Source organism: Danio rerio, chromosome 7 (genome assembly GCF_049306965.1).
Source record: "Danio rerio strain Tuebingen ecotype United States chromosome 7, GRCz12tu, whole genome shotgun sequence".
NCBI lineage: Eukaryota > Metazoa > Chordata > Actinopteri > Cypriniformes > Danionidae > Danio > Danio rerio.
In genome coordinates, this window is record NC_133182.1 from 50,991,773 (window position 1) to 51,012,778 (window position 21,006).

At 36.8% G+C, this 21,006-nt stretch overlaps 1 protein-coding gene across 3 annotated transcripts in view; it reads left to right on the forward strand.

The window, feature by feature from the left end:
• b4galnt4b (beta-1,4-N-acetyl-galactosaminyl transferase 4b) overlaps positions 1-21,006 on the forward strand; it is a 205,781-nt gene that overhangs the window by 87,965 nt on the left and 96,810 nt on the right. For all 3 annotated transcript variants that reach the window (XR_012382650.1, XM_682637.9, XM_073907264.1), the window contains one exon: positions 16,066-16,164. Coding sequence is in view for 1 of the 3 variants with exons in the window: in XM_682637.9 (XP_687729.4) it covers positions 16,066-16,164 (99 nt within the window). In the remaining 2 variants the exon portion in view is untranslated. The remainder of the gene's footprint in view (positions 1-16,065; positions 16,165-21,006) is intronic.

The window sequence follows — 21,006 nt, forward strand, 5'->3', positions numbered from 1 at the left end:
TTTTCTTTCTGTGAAGCATATACACCCAGTTTGCTACACTTGTGCCTTCTTGTGGGATGATTTCAGCTGCTTAGATGTCAGCTTAGTGTCCATTCCTGTAGCTTTGACATGCAAATTACATGAGCTTGCCATGTTCACAAATGTACTTCTTGGATGATAAAAGCATCTTCAGAATTTTAATTTAACACTTTTAATCTTATGGTAATTTCACAACACATTACAGAAGAAGTGCAGTTCATTACACTAAAATATCCGGGAATATTCAGGTTATTTTGACTGTGAGTTTTTTTCTTTAGTAGAAATGTTAGGTAATGTCAAATAATAGCTTTCCAAATTTTGGAGGGTTCATTTTTGCATTTTTTCAAAATCTGTTTTTCAGCTTGTTTTCTTTTTTCTTTTCTTTTCTTTTTTCTTTCTTTATTTTTTTATTTATTTTTTTACTGATTTTAAAAACTAATTTAGAAGCAGTTTTGTTTTTCCATTTTGAAGGAACTGACTGATCACATGCATCTTGTTTAAGTGAAAACATGTTTGTAAATAGCTTTGTGAAAATTAAATAAAATTTTAAATAGAGCAATTTAATCTTTAACCAGTGTTTGTACATCCTTTTAGGGCACAAGTTGCCTGTCACTGGGGTGGTACCTGAAAGGGCACATTTTAAACCTCTGTTAAGAGGTAAAAAAATTGTGCCTTTTACATTTGTACCATTTAAGGGACAATTTTGTACCCTCAAGGAACAAAATTATAGACACTGAAGGTAAGAAAATGTACCTTATATTATATTGCATTTTTAGGGTACTGACTCCGGCATTTTGATCCTTTGGTGACTGCATGCGCAAATAAACAAACACAATATTTAGATTTACAGATGCCCATTTTTATTATAATAATTTTTTTATTATAATAAAAATTTATATAATAAATTTATACAGCAAGTATCAACGACATTTAAAACAGTAAAAAGAACAGTTTAGATATCAAATAAAAAACTATTTTCAGTCACTGTGCAGTAAATAATCTACACTACTACAAAGACCAAAAGACTACTGCTTAAGACCTATAAACACATTACACAGGCTACATCAAGTACAGCGAAAGTCCAAAGGGTTTGTCTTTAGCCAAAATACTCAGTCATAATAAATAATTCGTCATCAACATTTTCTCTGTATTTCAAAACGAAGGCAGAGTTTCTCTTCAAATTGCTATGCAAACAGTGCAGAAAACCAAAAACATTAGTAGCCTCTTCCTCAACATCAGTAGATTCCTTCTCTACATCAGTAGCCTCCTCCTCAACTTCCTCAGCTGCATCTAGGAACAAAATTGTATCCTCACTGTACTTTTTTTCTGACAGTGTATATATGCTTTATATTATGTTATTATTGCCAAAAACCTATTTTGCTTTTATTTATGTAGGTTTTCATCACAGCACATATAGGCTTCGTCCAAAATCACATACTTCCATACTATATATTACAGTATGCGAGCCGAGTAGTACAGTATGTGAATTCATACAATTAAAAAAACAGTATGTGTGAAGTACCCCGAAGAGCAACTACTTCCGGCGAGATTCTGAAGTGCGCATCCGATGCTTGCTAAGCTACCTCATGATGCACTGTGAGAGAATTCATAAATGGGAGTGAATCAGTGTAACTGACGTGGGTAGGTCATGTGATCATGACAAAATGGCGGATGTAGTACATCTGAGTTCAATTCACACTACTCACATTTATACTGAATAGAACGTACTTTTCTAACGGTCAAGCAGTGAATTCAAATTCAGTACATACTGAGTAGAAGGCGACTTTGGATGCAGCCATAGTGTATTTCAGTAATATTTAGGCTGCATTACAATGGGGAAAATGTGGGTGAAACACCTTGTGCAAAGCAGTAGGTGTTTTTAAATCTACCCATCTGGATGGCACCATTAGCTGCTCTGCTTGCTCCTGAAGAACACATGGCTGGGATAGCAACAGTCACAACAGAGAGCTGCTAAACTAATTTTGGGAGGAGCAAAGGTGAAGCCAGTGGGAAATATCTGGGACAGCTGAACCTGAGTATTGAGCTGGGTTTGTGTGATTTGTTTAACCTCAAAAGAAAAGCATTAAAAAAAGAGAGACAAATTTAGACAGAATGAGGTAGAAACAAATGTGTTGGAGAGCGTGGGGATTTGTCTGTTTGGACTCTCTCTAGTCCTTTATGGTTCTTTTGTCTTTCTGTAGTTTATAACGTTCTGTCCTCTGCTGAAGAATGCCATCAGGGACATTTGTCATATTGATTTTTACTAGTCTTCTGCACCCATGATTGATTTTCTAACCGTGATTAATCCCACCCTTGCTGTGTTTGGCTCTGCCTGGGGCCACAAACAAGTCTTGCTTTAGCTTTACCCTGCTCAAGTCATTTTCAAATCATGGGAGTTATGAATTTTGACCATAACGTATTTGCTTATCCGGTATATTGTGCCATTTTGAAATGTTATTTCCTACTTGGTGCACAAAAAGTTTTAGCTCATTTGTTAAAGTCAGTCTGAGCACACCACAGGAGAAGCCCAAATTGGTTTCTGCAGACCTGCAGGTGGTAATCTCAGTGCCTGATGGGTCTTTCCGTTCCTCTTTCTTCATGTTCTGGTGGTGTAAAGGGTTAGAGTTTGATCTAGACAGGCTTAGGAGAACTTTTGTTGACAAGCTTACAAAAATCCCACTTTAAAAAGCTCCCACAGCAAACCTAGCTGAGCCTGCTGGAATAACACGAAAAGAGATGAATCTCGCAGTTATGTCTTGGAGTCTTGGAGCCTGAAGAGAAATGTTAGGCTGTGAGATACGTCTCAAAAGATATGTTTAATAGAATTTTGTGGCACTGCCGTTGGCCATTATTTCAGAACAACAGCAGGAGGAGCCCCATCAACGGCTCATCACTGCAGCTCAGTTAAAGAGCATTTCTAGTGGAAACTCGTATCATTGTACTTGTGATCCCCCTTGAGGGTGATGTGAAGGCATAACCATATATTCAGGAGATCAACAATATTGACACAGAAATGTATTTGCTTTGATGCCGTCATACTTCTTGGTCAATTGTGAGCGTAGGGGCGAACAAGGGGACTTTTATGCTTTCTGAAGCCATTTTATGTCCTCCTCATTCAATATAACGAGTGTTAGTTATTGCATTTAGATTATATGTTACTTCATTTGTTAAAAAGTGCCTATATCACCTATGCCTATACAAGCAAAAGAACGGGAAAGTGTTTGTCCGGGTTTCCATTGGTTTTCATTGGTTTGCCCCACAGTCCAAAAATATAGGGTAAAGGTGAATTGGAAATCATTTTGTAAATAAAATATATTGGTCGTAGTTTATGTGTGTGTGTCTCTGTGTTTCAAGGTGTATAGTTGTTTCCCAGGACTAGGGGAGACAATTAATTGTCACTTTATTCACTGTATATCCTATCAGAATCCCTATCCCGAAATCCAACCCTGACAGGAATTAATCAGCATTTTTACATGTTCAAAATACTTTATTCTGTGTGACTTATGAGTTGTTTTATGGACTAAAAATGTCCTTACAAGGTCAACATTTTCTGTTATTGCTCTACATGTAGGAACATTTGGTCCCCTCAATGTAAATTCAACACACACAAACACACAGTTCCAACACACACTTTTGGGCTGCTTGATCGAGTGTCTTTCTGTCCAGAATTTTTCTCATACATGACCTCATTTGTTCTGTTTTGACTGGAATGCCATAATAAATTGTAAAACTGCCTAGGAAAATAACCCATTGAAGAAAGCTTTTGATGTTGCTCCGGTGTGACTTCGCGTTCTGCCCCAAATTCAGTCCCACATTCACAATCCAGGCTCATTCTAAAAAACGTAGTCCTGTGAACGTTTCTGGAGATTGCGAATTATGTAGCCGTAGATACGTATGGCTGCATTTAATTTTTTAAGCGAACACTAAGGGGTGGTATGACGCCGTTCCTTTTCGCGCTTACCGGCTGACCACTTACCTCTGTGTGGAGGGCTTTCCCACCACAACCAGTTTGTTCAGTTTGTTAGCTCATCGTGTACGTCGACGTGTACTTGAGACGCAGAGAGGAGCTGACCACGACCCCGACGACCAGGTTTGAGTCAGGGGAAGAGCGGTTCCAGAAATCAGGTAAGACAAAAAATAAAGTGAATAAGTTCACAACAGGGTGAGAATGTGGTAAAATCCCAAAAAATGGTAAAAATCAGACGAGGCCTTTACTTTTTCTGGACGGCTTTTGTAAATTATTGGTTGGGTTTAGGGAAGGAGGAGGTTGGTTCAGTCGATTGGCCGGTCGCCCAGTCAATCATTCAGTCAGCCAGACAGACGGTCGTTCAACAGCGGCCTCTGGTGGGTTTACGCGAGAACTGCGCGGGCGCAAAACGGCACTCACGGAAGACATTTAAGATAAGAAAAAGAGCACACATCGGCCTCTTGTGGATTCGCAAAAACAAAAACTGCAAAAATAAGTACCTCCCGGGATGTATTTCGCTGTCTCCAGAAACGCCCATGGGACTATGTTTTCAGAATGAGCCTGGGTTGCAAATTCAGCATCCCAATTTTTGACTGAGGAAAGTTGAATGTTCTGGCTCATTTTGTTATTTGCCTAATAAATGACAGAAGGCTAGTTTTTAATTTAAAACTTTAACAGATTCCTATTTTTTTCTAATGAAATATGATAAAAATATAAATATACATATAAAAAATAAGTATTTATTCATATTTCTTTATTCTTAAGCTTTAGGAAATGTTTTTAGTACATCAAAGCATATGGTTATGATGACCATCCAACAAGCTAATCCAGCTATAGATTGCTTAAAATGTCAGTGATTGCAGTATTTAAATCCCCTAATTAAATAGAAAATTAGGCGAATAAGTGCAAAAGTGTTAACCTTTTAAGAAAAAAACACCCCCCCACCCCCCCCCCCCCCCCCTTCACCAGCCTGGATACGGGTCTATGCAATGACAGTAAAGACAGAGAATACTTTTATGCTGTTTATAAAGGTAGAAATATAGATGGATGGATAGATAGATTGAAAATAGTATAAATTATAATATTAATAAAATGTAAAAATATAATATAATATAATATAATATAATATAATATAATATAATATAATATAATATAATATAATATAATATAATAAATTTCCCAGTGATGGGTTGCAGCTGGAAGGGCATCCGCTGTGTAAAACATGTGCTGGATAATTTGGCGGTTCATTCCGCTGTGGCGACCCCAGATAATTAAAGGGGCTAAGCCGAAAAGAAAATTAATGAATGTATAATATAATATAATATAATATAATATAATATAATATAATATATGTAATATAGTATAATATAATATAATATAATATAATATAATATAATATAATATAATATAATATAATATAATATAATATAATATAATATAATATAAAAAAACAATAGTGTATTTACTATTAGAAAGAATTATTAATATACAATTACTATATAATTACAGAATATAATATAAATCATTGCATTTATACAAAAAGAGCCTGAATTTAGTCCCTGCTTGAAGAGTTTAATATTTATATTTAAGCATTTGCTTGTGCTTGTCTGGCTTTTAAATCACTTGCAGTTTTCTCTTTGTTATGTAAATATTAAAAAAATACATTTTTGCAAGACTATTCTCACTTAGTTCACTTGCAAACAACAACAAAACTACTATTTTTGGTAGTTACATGTGTTATTGCACCATTATGTTTCCCAATATCTAATGTATTCACCGTAGTTATTTATAATGGACCTAATCTCAGATTCATGCATTCATGTTGTGAACATTTTTCAACGTTCAGATTTCCTGTGAAAATTCAGGCAGTGTGTTATTCTATAAAAAAATAAATAAATAAGTATTTTTGGATCAAACATCCTACAAGCACTTGTAAGATGTAAGGCTCTAAGGTAAGTTTTGAAAGAGTGCTCTCCTGCTGTGTGATTTCACAGAGCCGTGCTCAGATCATTCAAGAAATTCTAGTGCCACAGTGAGTCTGCAGTTACTCTAGTGCTTGAAGACTTGCATGCAGAATTGTGTGATCAGTGCAGAAAATAATATTTAGTTTGTGAGCATGGAGGCACAAAGCCAGGAACCATGCTATGTGCAAATGTTTTGTAGAGTGATCTGAAGAGTTGTTAACTTCACGTAAACCAATTCTGAGAACATTCTGATACACAAATATGTTACAGAACATTTTCAGCGGAGTAGAAAAAAATGTGTTGAAAGTTCTGCGCTTATCACAATTTTACAATGTGAGAACAGTAATCATATTTGTCGTAATGCTTCTCTGCCAAATGGAGGTCTTGCAAGAACCCATCACTTCTGAAAAACAGTTGGATGGATGCAAACCATTGTAGGGTGCATGGTTTTCTTCCTTGTCCAACAGCCACTCTTTAGTGATTTCTGCTCTGGGGAAAGTTCAGTGCATTGGCACGACATGTTTTGGTGAAAGCCTCCAGGCTGCAGGGGAGTTCAAATAAAAGATGGAATAACATTATAAGGTGAGATCAGAACAGACTCCCTGTACGCCACCCCGACCATGAGCAAAGCAGCCGTGCCTGTTTATTTATAGTGCTACATTTCTAAACCCTTATGTTGCTTTACACTCAGGATCTGTCACAGTTTTAGGCTTGCTTTTCAAAGTGGTAAACAAACATGTAACGTTTTTTTATTTATTATTATTATCATCATATATTTATGTGTTTATTTTTGGAAATGTGAAACCATTTTATTTTGTTGTATGGAAACCTTTTCTTGAGAGCTATCATTTTATAGGCAGTATGTCGAAATTGTTTTAGTCATAAAAAAGATGAGTTTATTATTATGTTTTCATTAGAGGTTGAACAGAAATTATGCAAAAAACTATACTTTTTATGTAGCATGATCGCCTCACAGCAAGAACGTCGCTGGTTCAAGCCTTGACTGAGTCAGTTGGCATTTCTGTGTGGAGTTTGCATGTTCTGTCCTGTGTTTGGGTGGGTTTCCTCTGGGTGCTTCGGTTTCCCACACAGTCCAAAGACATGCGCTATAGATGAATTGAATAAGCTATACTGTCCTTAGTGTATGTGTGTGAATGCAAGAGTGTATGGGTGTTTCCCAGTGTTGGGTTGTGGCTGGAAGGGCATCTGCTGTGTAAAATACATGCTGGATAAGTTGGCGGTTCATTCCGCTGTGGTGACCACTGATTAATAAAGGGACTAAGCTGAAAAGAGAATGAATGAATGAGTAAATGTTAAATCATGACAGACAACTTAAAATAGAATTTCCTCCAGCACTTGACTTCAACCCAATAATAATAATAAAAAATTCCTGTTTCCTTCATTCCTGCCTATTCTTCTGGCTTTTATATTTTCTAACATGAGTTGAAACTTCTCATGATAATTTACCTTTGCATGATGAAAAGTTGTTGGATCACTCATCTCTCAGTTGCTTTGGATGCGGGCTGCTCCAGTCCAATAACAGAAAACGTATCTCTTGTCCTTGAATCTGATTTGATAAGAGGTCAATCAGAAATTGTCATGACAGTGAGGTACTGTAATTATTCAAATACTACCAACATAGGCTCATTCTGAAAACGTAGCTCTACGTATATACATTTCAGGAGATTGCAAATTATGTAGCCTAAAGTACATGTGGTTGCATTTTGTCTTTGCTATGTGGCAGTATGGCGCTGTTCCTTTTTGAGCTTACCAGCTGACCGCTTACCTCTTGCGTTCTCACCCGCGCTGCTCTCGCATAAAGCCGCCAGAGGCCGCTGTTAAGCGTCTGTCTGTCCGACTGACTGAATGATTGACTGGGCGGCCGGCCAATCGGCCGACCCACCCTCCTCCTTCCCTAAACCCAACCGGTTTTACAGATTGACCTGACTGCCCGCCTGCTTGCTTCCCTAAACCCAAGCAACGATTTGCAAAAGCTGTCTAGAAAAAGAAAAGCCCTCATCTGATTTTGACTGTGATTTCGGATTTCACCACATTTCACCACCTGTTATAAACTCATTCGCTTTATTTTTTGGATTCTGTTTTTGTCTTACCTGATTTCTGGAACCGCTTTTCCCCAGACTCGGACCCAGTCATCGCCGTCGTCGCAGTAGGCTTCTCTCCGGCTCTCCACTCCGCTGACGTACACGATAAGCTAACCGGACAAACTGATTTTGGCGGGAAAGCCCTCCACAGGGAGGTGAGCTTTCAGCCGGCGAGCGCGAAGAGGAGCGGCGTCAAACTACCCCGTAGCGTTCGCTTGAAAAAATGAAATATGACCTTTGGCCACGTAAATCGCGGTCTCCAGAAACGTCCCCGGAGCTATATTTTCACAATGAGCTTTGGTTGATTTTTTAAGATTTTTAGTATTGTATAGTCATAGCAGTATTTATGCATTAGTAATATATAAACTCATGAACCTACTATTATATATACTCATAATGTAAAATCTAGTAATGCGTAATCTTTATAATGTTAAGTTAGTAGAATTTACTTTTTAAAACAAAACATAGCAAAAGTACTCAAGATTCTTGTAGTTTGTTCAGTGCTCAATAGCCTTACCTTAGACAGCTCTTCTGGCTGTTGCTGCTTGCTCTGATTTTTGTTTGAAAAGAAGTTAAAATTGGTTTTGGGTGTAAAATTGTGCAATCTTTATTTTTTCCAGATCAAAGAGTTTGTCTGAAGGCAAATTAAAGGTAAATATATACATAACTTAGTGATAAGCCTTACTCAGCATGACTGTGATTTGGCCATAGACACAAGGCATAATGCCACAATCCTGTGATATGTTCTGTTTAAAATAAGAGTTTTCTATATTAATATGTTTTTGTAAAATGTATCTTTCATGAGATAGGATACAAAGCTACACTTGGAAGTCATATGTCCAATATAAATCATTCTAATATGCTGATTTCTTTCTCAAGAAACATTTCTTAATATTAATATTGGACAGAGTGCAGTCTAAAATTGACCGAGCACACATTTTTCTCCATGATTTTGTGATGAATAGAAAGCTCAAACGAGCAGCATTACTGACCCCAAACTTTTGATCTGTATTATTTTTAAAGGCCTGATCTGATTTACTGTTTGTCCTATTCACTCATTAAGCACATTGACCGGTTGCGTTTTCCTTATTTCTTCTTATGTCTGCTCAGAAATTGTCACAATAATAAGGACAAAGTTCTTTCATAGAGCATTAAAAAGGAAGTTTCAATGAGTTTCCCAATTATATGTCCCTCTTTCTCCCTTCTGTATGTCTCAATCCTCCTCCTATTATCCTCATATGGACTCTTTTATAGCGAAGCTATTCACTCGTGACTGATTGTCAGTAAAACATGCTCCCACTGTCATACTCCGATTCGTCCCTGTCTACGTCCCCTGATTAATGGCAGGCGAAATGCAATTTGAAAGCCTGGGTCTCTTGCGGATGAACGTCTCCATGTGTAGAGTCCCCAACAAACAAAATTATGATGATGATTACCCTGCCCCTCCCCGTATCGTCTGTCAAAACTCACAATAAATAAGCCTCATCTCTTCTCGCCCCATCCTGCCTTGCTAATGTAAATAAGGAGAATTCATTAACCTTGCTGATAGTCCTAGGATCTGCTTCCAGGGTGTTGGTGGGAGCCATCTGGGTATCATTGCTGTCTTGTCAGAGAGCAGAGAGGAGAGCCAGGACTCGTTTATTTATGAGGTGTGCCCTCGGCCTCGCGTCGGGTCAGATCTACCAAACACTTCGACAGCAGTAGGTAACACCGGGCTTGCAGAACAGCAGGGAGGCCGAGCGCTTGGACACCATTAACTGAGATGAAGCCTTCCTTCTGGACTGCACGACAGGGGCACACGCAGTAGCTTAATTGGGATAGATGAGGCTTTAGGCTTGTTTTCATTATTTTGTTTAGCTGAAAGTGACTTTAATTTGTCTTGAAGCTGATGCCAATAGATTGTTGCACTGAAACACTCAGAGCCAGTCCTCCCTATATGCAGAGTGTGCATGATGTGTAGAGCCTCCGAACCACCATATGGCGCCTTTGCTGTCAAAGGTTAAGGACTAGAGCGTTTATTTTTTCCTTAAATATTTATTACTTACTTTTACTAAAAGTGTTTTAAATTTAAATGTTCATTGAGAAAGCTTGTATTGTTGGTTTTATTGTTGCTTTTTTCCCCAAACACCACCTTAAGCCATGCAAACACGCTCCTTTAACAGCACTGTAGTACAAAATATTGTATTCCTATTCTGACAATTTATTTCATCAAACCATTTTAGCATTCAGCCATGAACTTACAATATAGGTTGTACAATTCATTAACCCCTACCTTTCAACGTGACACAGACAGAAGCAAAGGCTTAAGTGCTTTTCCTGCTTTCAGCTCTTAATATAACAGTTTAATTCACGGGCAGCATTTCTGACGGAGACTTGTGCTTGTTATTGGCTTCTGGAACTCTTCCAGTCACTTTAAATGTGATTTGTAGTGGCTCTCAGCCGGATGGAAACATTTTGTGTAATGTCTGGAGTAGTTCTGCGTGTGCTCTACTCAATCATTGTTTTGATGGGCACCCATTCACAGTTCTATGCGAAGGATTAGAAGCACTGAGTGGGATTACAGAAGGACTGAAAACCTGCACATGTCCTACTGAATATTTTGCTCATGCAAGGATTTGAATTGTAGAGCAAGTGTGTATGTTTATACAACAGTTCTGTCTGGTTCTCGAATCTGATTGGCTGATAGCCTTGCGATATTTGTGCAATAGTCATGCAATATCAGGACTCCTAAAGCTGCCTTACCCTTCTGTACTCCGCCCACATAGAGTGACAGCAAATCAATAAACTCACTACATTTTGAGATTTTTTAGATGAGAATGTAGTTGTTTAGATTACAACTATACAGTTTATTTATAAGGACTGTGCCTATATTAAAGGGCCATGAAACCCCCTCGTTTCAGCAGGGTGTTTTCACACCTCTACTTTGGAAAAAGTCAGAAAAGTGGCCGTGTCCAGCTCTGTTTAGGGGGGAGTGTCGGAGGAAGAAAAGTGGGATGGTGTGGGAGTGTCTATTTGGGCACGCGCGAGTTTCCGAGTTAAAATACACACACACACACACACACACACACACACACACACACACACACACACACACACACACACACATACAGGAGAAAGTGATGGTGTTTAACCTACATGGACATCTGTAGTCGAATTATTTGCCAAATTATTAAATGGTGGACTTTAACTGCAGTATGGCTCTTTCATTCAGGGAATTCATTCATGCCCCTCACGACACACGAGATATTTGATTCGAGGAGTTGCTCTAAGCGTGTATTTTTCATGCAATGTTTTATACCGCACGGCGAATGAGAGAAAAAAAACCTCTGCATTTCCCAGAAACTTAGATGCACACGACAGGTAGTGTCAGAAAGCCGCGCTTGTTATTCCGGTCACTAAATGTGGTAAAAACCCTACACGAGGTTAAAGTTTGGTTGTGGTGCTAACGTGTTTACACTCTGTGCAATAGTTTGTTAGATACGAACAAACTGAATAAACAAAGAGCAGTGGTCGCTCACTTACCAAATCTGTAGAGACAGGACAATCACCAGCAACTAAAGCCGCGTCTTTATGAAGAGAATACTACAAGCGAATCCAGATCTCAGCATTTGCAGATGAGAACAGCTCTCAGGTAAACAATAATCCTCCTTAGACACATAAGTTATTGTTGTCGCGCGTCGCGTACACTGTTAATCCACACGTGACTCTGAGCTCTCACAGAGAGAAAATGAAAATGAGACTTAACTGCAGCAAACTATAAAAGCAACACTTCACGCTTGTTTTGCCAACACAACGTGGCGTCTCTGTCCTGAAAACACGGTGATAGTAATGAATATTAATGAAGTTGCACAATAGAGCGCGCTGATTGGTTTGAACCAAGCCTTACTCATGCATTAATGCATCACACTGTAAGACGTAATAAGACTCACTCTGGCACAGACGCCCAGTCTGCACGCTGGAATACAGGCTATTATGTCATGGCCGTGACGCAGCTTAAAAAATTCGTTTCAAACCGGAAGTACGAATTTGCTTGAAATAACGCAAAAACAACCAATTTACACTTTTTTTGTGAAATATAGGTGTCTTAATAGTGTTTTTAGCAGTGTGGGACACATATACGACTGTCAACAGCTCAAAAAATGTGTTTTGGTGTTTCGTGACCCTTTAAATATTTCTGATTTCTGAGATACAGCGCATCGACATTAATCAGCCCGTCATACTGAGCAGAGCAAAGATGTTGATGTTGTCCATATAATAGATGATGACAGAGACCGCATAATAAGCCCTTTGAGGAGAAAAGATCTGTGTATTTGCAAAGTACAGTTGATCAAAACATTCTGAAATTGGTGAGTGACTTTCTTAGTCGATCTCTTTCTTTTCTATGTTGGATAGCTAGATTTATACCATAGTAATTGTAGTGTATTGAGTGTGAGATGGGACTCATATCAGGAATATTTGTATTGAGTGTCGGCCACTCTTTGTATAACCCTTTTTGGTTGGCCATCTGTTTGTTTCTAATGAGTCTCCTGTTTTTTTTTTTTTTACTGCAGACTGTTACTATTCAGTAAAAAAAAAACAGAAAGAAGAAATGCCCATATGTGTTTAGTGGCCTGTAATCTGGTAGTGTTTGCTGTTGCAATTTCCTGATCGCAACAGAGAAATATTGGGAAATTTCTGTAGACTAATGGCATTTCATGCTGTTTAGCTTTATAAATGTGACCAAAATGACCAGTTTTTTTCATCACTTTAGATATTATGCTAGAGAATCATTCAAATACTAGCTCTAAAGTGACATTGGTAAATAAGTAACAGCTTTTGCTGTTTTGACATCAGCTGCAGGAATGGCGGAAAAAAAGCAGTTCCTCATACAAAGGGATTATTAGACTCTTCATGTTTGAATTTCTTTTTTATACAGTGGGATATGGCTGTATATCGCCACTGGTGGGACACAGCCATATCGCACTGCTACTCGTGTGATATTGCTTATATATATATAATAGTAAAAACAAATGTAAAGTTAATTATATTTCATTTAGAAAACATGCATTATCCGGTTTGAAGCTGAATGTTTTTTTAAGTTGAATATTTAAAAGGGTTACATTATACCTTGTTCTTTATTTTAGCGTTTTCTTCTGCCTGTGGCCCAGTTTCAGTGCTCAGGATATGATTAATTTGTAAGTTGCTTTGGATAGAAGTACCTGATAAATTAATAATTGTAAATAGTAATGCAGTGTTTCTTTATTTCACCAAAACAGCTTTAATTTAGGTAAGTGGTTAAACACAACCACTAAACAACCTGGTTAGACAACTTTAAAATGAATGATGTTCAGCGTGAATAAGCTAATATATGCATCTTTTATCGGGTAAATAAAAAAAAGTATGCAAATTTTAAGACTCTCAAACATCATTTCCCCCGGTTTTAATTAGAATTTTAGATAAAAAAAAAACACTTTTAATATTTATCAGCATACTTTTGTGTCTGTAAACAGTCTTATTAATAAAGGAACACTGGAGTTCAGAATGCAAGCACACATTTTAATTAAAAATTCAACAAAATAGTTTTTATACTAAATTATTTGTTCTCCATGCATTTTCTAATGACATTTGTTCTCTACAGTTTATTCTCTACAAAACTAATTTAACACTAATTTATTCTCTACAAAAAATAGTTTTTGATGAACAGCACATGGCGATGGAGATAAAGTATGTGGCAAGGGTCTGAATGAATATCATTAGCAGCAACGGTCCATACCGTAAAGTATAAACTAATACTTTTCAATTAAAATAAACAAAACTGGCCAGAATTATTAAAGAAGCTTTATAATTATATTTAGAAAACCTTGTTATTAGTTATGCTATTATTTTATTTTATAATGTTTAGTGGCTGTTATATAAACTACAGCTAGAAACCTCATTTTCAAAAGATATTCTTTCCATCTTTGATTAAAACAGAAAGTTTGAAATACTTAGCAAAATACTGATTACAAACATCCAAGCAATATGTAAATATGGGCTGCACTTTTTCCGTTAAAAAAAGACCTGATCATCTGGATTTTTATTCACAAGCTCTGTCATTTACCAGCATCATGTCAACACATAAGAAAATTACAATTACACTTTTATGATTGTTTGATAATGAAGACGATGCAGGGATTGTTTTATGTGGCTGTAATTTGAGTTATTCTCTTTGGCATGACACACTAATGTTACAGTGAATACTGTTTTTTTTAAGCATTATCCTTAACATTACAAACATTATTTAACTTGTCACAGAACAGAGAAGAGAATCCTGTCCACAAGAATTTATTGACAACATTCAGGGAATGTCATAAAGTCTCATTACAAGCAGTTAAAATGTGTGAAACTCCACTAGTTTTTTTTTTTTTTTTTTTTTTACCAATTTTTTAATTCATTCAGCTGATCTCCAGGGGCCTCATGTATCAATGCTGCATACGCACAAAAACTTTGTGTACACCAATGTGCGGTGGTCTGCTGTGCCAACTTCATGTCTAGCGTACGTGTATTTCTTGTGTGTGTTTGTTTTATTTCCATTGGTGACTCCTAGAGGCAATTATATTAAATTGCACACTACAAAATATCGCACCAACACATGTAAAAAGCGTATATATATATATATATATATATATATATATATATATATATATATATATATATATATATATATATATCAGTTATGTGATTTAGAACATATACTGTAAAAGCATTTGCAAATGTATACAACCCTTAGTCTATGGCAATGTTGGCTAGTTTAAGATATAGCGCCCTAACAAAGTGTTCCTCTAATACATCTGTGTCTCCCACAGACACGAATACTACTCCAGACAGTAAAGTGTTACCCACAATTTAGGCATCTCTCTTCTTAAAGAGTGTTAGTTCAGCATCCCCCATTCCCCCGCCTGTTCGGTCCACACTTTGACGCTGTTCACCTCTTAACCTGCACCTTTACGTTGGACCATTTCTTTTTTAAATCACTCAGTGCGATGTTCAGACCCCACTGCGTTAACCGCGTCAGCTAAACTCTCCCACTCTATTTTTCTTTTGGTATTAATTCCGGAGGACAAACTTGCAAATAACACAGTTTTTCTCCGGTCTACCACCGATAGAAGCACCTCCAATTCACTTTTTGTGAAGTTTCTCTTCTTGCTTGCTTTTGCCATTGCTTTTTCATTTGGTTTTGCCAAAGTGGAGTCATTACCATAAATACATGGGGAGGAGGCAGGGAGGGGTTTTGCGCTCGTGCATGTTGCGCTCAGTTTCACATTAATTCGCTTGTACAAAGAGAATATGTGTGGGATTCCGCGTATGCAGTGTTTCATACATTTGATTTTTATACTGGGAATGCACAATGTTTTAGTATTAATTCAACACAAGTCTTCCCACATGAGGCCCCTGGTATGGTGGGAGCACTTTTTGCTTAGCTTAGCAGCATAGAGCATTGAATCTGATTAGACAGTTAACATCCCACTCTAAAATGACCAAACACTTTTGTAAGGCTTGACTCTTCTGTAGTTACATTCTGTAGTAAGACCGACAGAAAATGAAAAGTTGGCATTTCTTAAGTCCAAATGGCTAGGAATAACTATTCTCTCATTTCAGCTTAATAATCAAGAACTTTGCATTTTGCTGCCGTACCTTGGCTGCATCAGGCGCAATGATATTATACAGCGAGTGAAAATCAGTCAATGTTACTACTGAAAATTAACACTTTGGTCATTTTTGAGGAAGATGCTTATGGTTTAATCCAATTCAGTGATCTATGCTAAGCTAAGCTAAAAGTACTCCTGCCAGACCTAGTGATCGACTGAATGCATTATAAAATGGCCAAATTCAACAGTTTAGCTCTAGACGACTTGTACAATTTACAAATAAGTGTTTTTTATAATGTCAAAAGAGCAAAAGTGGACTAACAAATCAGCATTTTTTTGATTGAGTGTTGCATGAAGGTGTCTCTTTATGCGGGGTCACTGAGCACTCCTTGTTCCTGCTGTTTCAGGGAGAAGAGCTCAATGAATCTGCTCAGGAGAGTCGTGCCAACGCTGAGATGCACACACTCCTTGCCCAGAAGTTCCTCGGGTTGCCATGGAAACCAGAGGTAAAGCATGCTTTTCAAGTGTTGGAAATATACATTTCAGTTTCCTACACAGAAGAAATGTGTAGGATAATGTGCGTTATTATAACTGCTTTTATCTAACCCACACTGGCAGTGTGCAATTTAGTCGTGGATCTCTCGCACTCTCTCCCTCATTGTGTGAGATTTCCTTAGGGAGGCACATCCTCCCATAGCTCTGCATCCCTCCAGGAGTTGTGCTAAAATTACATGAACAGGTGGCCGAAAAGACGGGAAAACAACAGGCGCTGTACTAATGATGAACCAGCCAGTTCTGCTAAGCCTCGCTATCTTGTTCTAGATATAAATGAACTAGACACCCACAAATACCTGAATATTAGGCATTAGCACTCTGGCATTAGTACTAACAGCCGACTATTAGTAGCATTACAACTTCTCTCTGTGAGGACCGTTGTAGGAACTGATCCTACTAAGATGCTGAGAGTTTTCACACCATGAAGGTACTATTTTTGTGTTTGACTCCTCTGAGAATTGGAGGTGACTTTCGTAATTTAACTTCATTTGTCAACGGATCTGTCAGTGAAGTTCAGCAGCTTCTTTCTCTGAGACAAAAGCTCAAGTAGAACTTACTGGAAGCCTCATTCATCATTCATTCAGTTTCTATTCGGCTTAGTCCCTTTTTTAATCTGGGGTCACTACAACAGAGCGAACAGCCAACCTATCCACCATTTTACGCCATTCCAACTGCAACCAATCACTGGGAAACATCCATACACACTCATTCATACACATACTGTACACTATGGACATTTTAGCTTACCCGATTCACCTATAGTACATGTCTTTGGACTGGTGGAGGAAACCGGAGCAAACCCACGCCAACACGGGAAGAACATGCAAACTCCACTTAGAAATGCCAACTGACCCAGCCGAGGCTCAAACCAGCGACCTTCTTGTTGTGAGACAATTGTGCTACCCACTGCGCCACCATGACACCCTAGATGCATGTTCCTTAAACTAAAAGATTTGCCATGATTTGCTAACCCTCATGTTACTTTAATGTCACTATTTTTTTTTCTTTTATAAACAGTCAAAGGTTTTTTACTCTATAATTCCTTGTAAAAACTGATTAATTCACTGATTAATTATGCTTGTTAATATTGTTACGAATCTGTTAAGTTGACATATTAACTTAAAAGCCCCTTTCACATTCTGTTTTTTGCACTTTTTACTAAGAAATGATTTTTAAAATGTTTTTAAGTGAGCCAGAACTACCACAAGAAACTTTTAAAGCAGATGCCAGAAGAAGTTATTAACATTTAAGGGGATTTATCATTTGTGTTGTTTTTTTATATAATGTAATTAACCCTTGAGTACTTCAGATCTTATTTTAATAAAAATTTAACTATAAATTATAAACAAGAAAAAAAATAATACAGTTGTTAAAGAATGTTGTTTTTTTTATCTTTTTTTTTTGAAAGAAGCACATAGTGTCATTTGTGATTGAAAGTATGTAGTGGTGTAAATATATATTTACTGCACAATAATTCAGTATCTGATGACTAAGAATGTGCAGTTCACATGTACACTGTAAAAAATGCAGGGTTCCACATAATTCATTTACGTTGTCCCAACACAAATCAATTAAGGTAACCTAACACTTTTAACAAATTTATATGGATTGAACATAAAAAAACTTTTAGTTGTCCTAATGAAATCTCAAGAATTGTTGTTTCAGCTCATTTTAATTAAGTAGTTTGAACAAGTAAAAACAATATATTTTTTTAAATGTATTCCTCATGATTATTATGATCATCATTATGAGTCTGATACACAATGATGATATGACAATTATAATTACATAAGATCTAAATAAAAAGTTATCATCAGCAAAACTTAAAATATCATAAAAGCCTTTACTGTCAATAAATCATTGTGTGTAAACAAGTCTAAATGTCACTCTAACTTGATGGTGGGTCAGTTGATTAAGTTTCTAAATGTTTTTAGAGGTTAAAAATGACAGTTTTAAGAATTTGGTTAAGATTGTGAATTTGAGCTAAAGTCACAAAATAATTACTGATAAAACCATTTGATGATTAACCCTTGTGCACTGTTCAAATTTACTATACTTTTGTTATGTTGGGGATGAAACGGTCCACTGAAATAAACTGCTGTAAAAATGCATTTAAAAAATCATATAATTTTTTCACATTTTTTTGCATAAATCTGTTAATCAACCTTAGTCCTGATCAAAACTACCAAATTGCTTAGAAAATGTACAGGATTTTAACTATTTAATTTTCAAATTCTTAAATGATGCCACTGATTTGGTGAAAAAAAACACACACACACACACAAAATTTTGTATTTTCAACATAAAAAGCAATTGTGGACTGGATCTATTAACTTTTTATCACAGTCTTGGACATGTGAGCGATTAACAACTACATTGGCTTTGACACATTATTAGATTGTCATTTTTCTTCCTTATTCACTGTTGGTGGCTTTTTTTGCCTCATTGACTTCCATTATAACCACATTTGATTGGACATAAATACAGAGTCTTTGTTTTTATTTACTCCATGTAGTTCTGAGAGCTGAGACCCATATTTTAATATTTTAAGTAAAAACAGCCACCAACAGTTAAATTAGGGAGAAAAAATGAAAATAAATCAAAAACAATGCACCAAAGGCAATGATGTTTCACATGTCCAAGACTTTGATAAAAGGTTAAAAATATCCAGTCCCTATTACTTTTTAAATTGAAAATTTGTTTTTTAACCAAATCAGTGACATCACTTATGAATTTGGCAGTTAAAGAGTTAAAATCCTGTACATTTTTAAGCAGTTTAGTAGTTTTGATTAGGACTAAGGTTGATTAAAAGATGTATGCAAAAGAATTTGAAAAACATTTATCTGATGCATTTAAACAGCAGTTTAATTTAGTGCATGTTTTCATCCCAAAAATAACAAAAGGGTAGTAAATGTACCCAGAGTGTATTGCTGAGTTTTATTTATTTATTTTTTAATCTTAAAGCATTCTCTCAAAATTTGTGTCAAAATAAGATTTGTTTTCAAAAATCATTCTGCAAGCTGAAACACAGAAAAAGCTATGGTCACATTAAGACACAAAATCAAGCCAAAGTGGATGAAAACATCCCCAACAGTACATAAGGGTTAATATTAATTATTAGTTTGTTTGATTTTTATAAAAATATTTATATAGTTCACTGCAATCCATTTTAAAAGGTACAAAAAGTATTATTATTAATGCTAGCACATTAAATTAATAATAAAAAGGTCAGTTAGGACATTTAAAATGTTGTTAAATGCTATTTTATTGTTCTCGTTTATAAAATTATTTTGAACTTAACTTTCTATTATTTAATATTTTTCAATTGCCCCTTTTGTAAACATTTAAAAATTATATATATATATATATATATATATATATATATATATATATATATATATATATATATATATATATATATATATATATATATATATATGTTTTCACCTATTAGCAACATTTTTAGAAACAATACTTAAAGGATCTTCCATCTTGTAGCCAACAGATGTTGTGTAGCTTTTTTCTGAACACTAAACCTGACTCTGCTGTAGTTCTGTCAATCGATAAGCCAACAGTCCTTATCTCCTCCTCACCTCATCGCTGGAGCGGAGCTAGGAGACACGACACAGTGTGATAATGAAGAGACAATGATCAAAGAGGGTTCCTGACCGCGTGCTGGCCCCGAGGCCCCCTTCCTCGGGGCCTGTGACAGATGAGCTCCTCACTCCTCACTGAAGTGTCAGGTCCGGCCGAAGCCTCCAGGAAGCTACAAGAGCATAAAGGCTCCTACTAGGCATGTGATTTAGGAAGCACCGGATGCCAGAAATAGCAAACAGCACGGACGTCTTATTCTCCAGCCGTCTGCCTCATTGGAAATGTTGGCCAGATATTTATTCAGGATGGTACAGCGCAAAAGAAAAGAAAAAAAACATCTCCCAATGCAGAGATAACCTCTGTTTTTTATCCATTGATTTATGTGCTTTCCTCTCTGTGTTATTAAATGTCATTATGTGGCCAGTAGGAATAACCAGGCTGGGATATATATCATCAGGGCTTTGGCTGGAAGCACAGCGAGATGCGAGATGACTCTGACAAAAGATCTAAGGCCGTTCATTCACACTCCATATGCTGCAGCAGAAGATGCTCTTATCATGTAGCCCAGAATGTATTGCAGAGCTACTTATAATGCAGAGATAAAGGGAAGATTAATGTTATTAATTTTGTGCGATAACACAAGGTTCACCGGTATTTATATCACGTTATTCTAACAAGCATGGACAAGTCTATTACTAACACATAATAAGAGCAGTTCAAAAAATTGTATCCAGTCACTAGAGGTTTGCAGTGGCAAATCCCATTTTTCATGATTTATGGTGCATTTGTATTAGACTGCATATTTTTATATAGATGCTGCTGTCATAGTCTCCTTGTTTTCCCTTGCGCAAAACAAAGCAGCGTGACAGTTATTCATCTATTCTGAGAATGTGAGCATTTAAATAGTATACACTTAATAATGCCCACAGCTGAATCCACCTAACCACCTGTGACTACATTGAGCGAGTGTAGTGTGGCGATAGAGTGGCAAGGTCCAGTGTGCCCGTGACAGTTGTAACCATCCCCAAGATGTCTCAGCTTTTCTGTCCGCCCACTGTGAGTGGGTGGGATGCCAATCCCACCGTCCACACCAGCTGCAATTATAGAGGCTAAATTTAAACGAGGCTGTGAGGAGAGAAACCTAAACCCCTGAAGAAGGGGTGAGAGCAATCTAATGTGAGCTCACCTGATGATGAGTA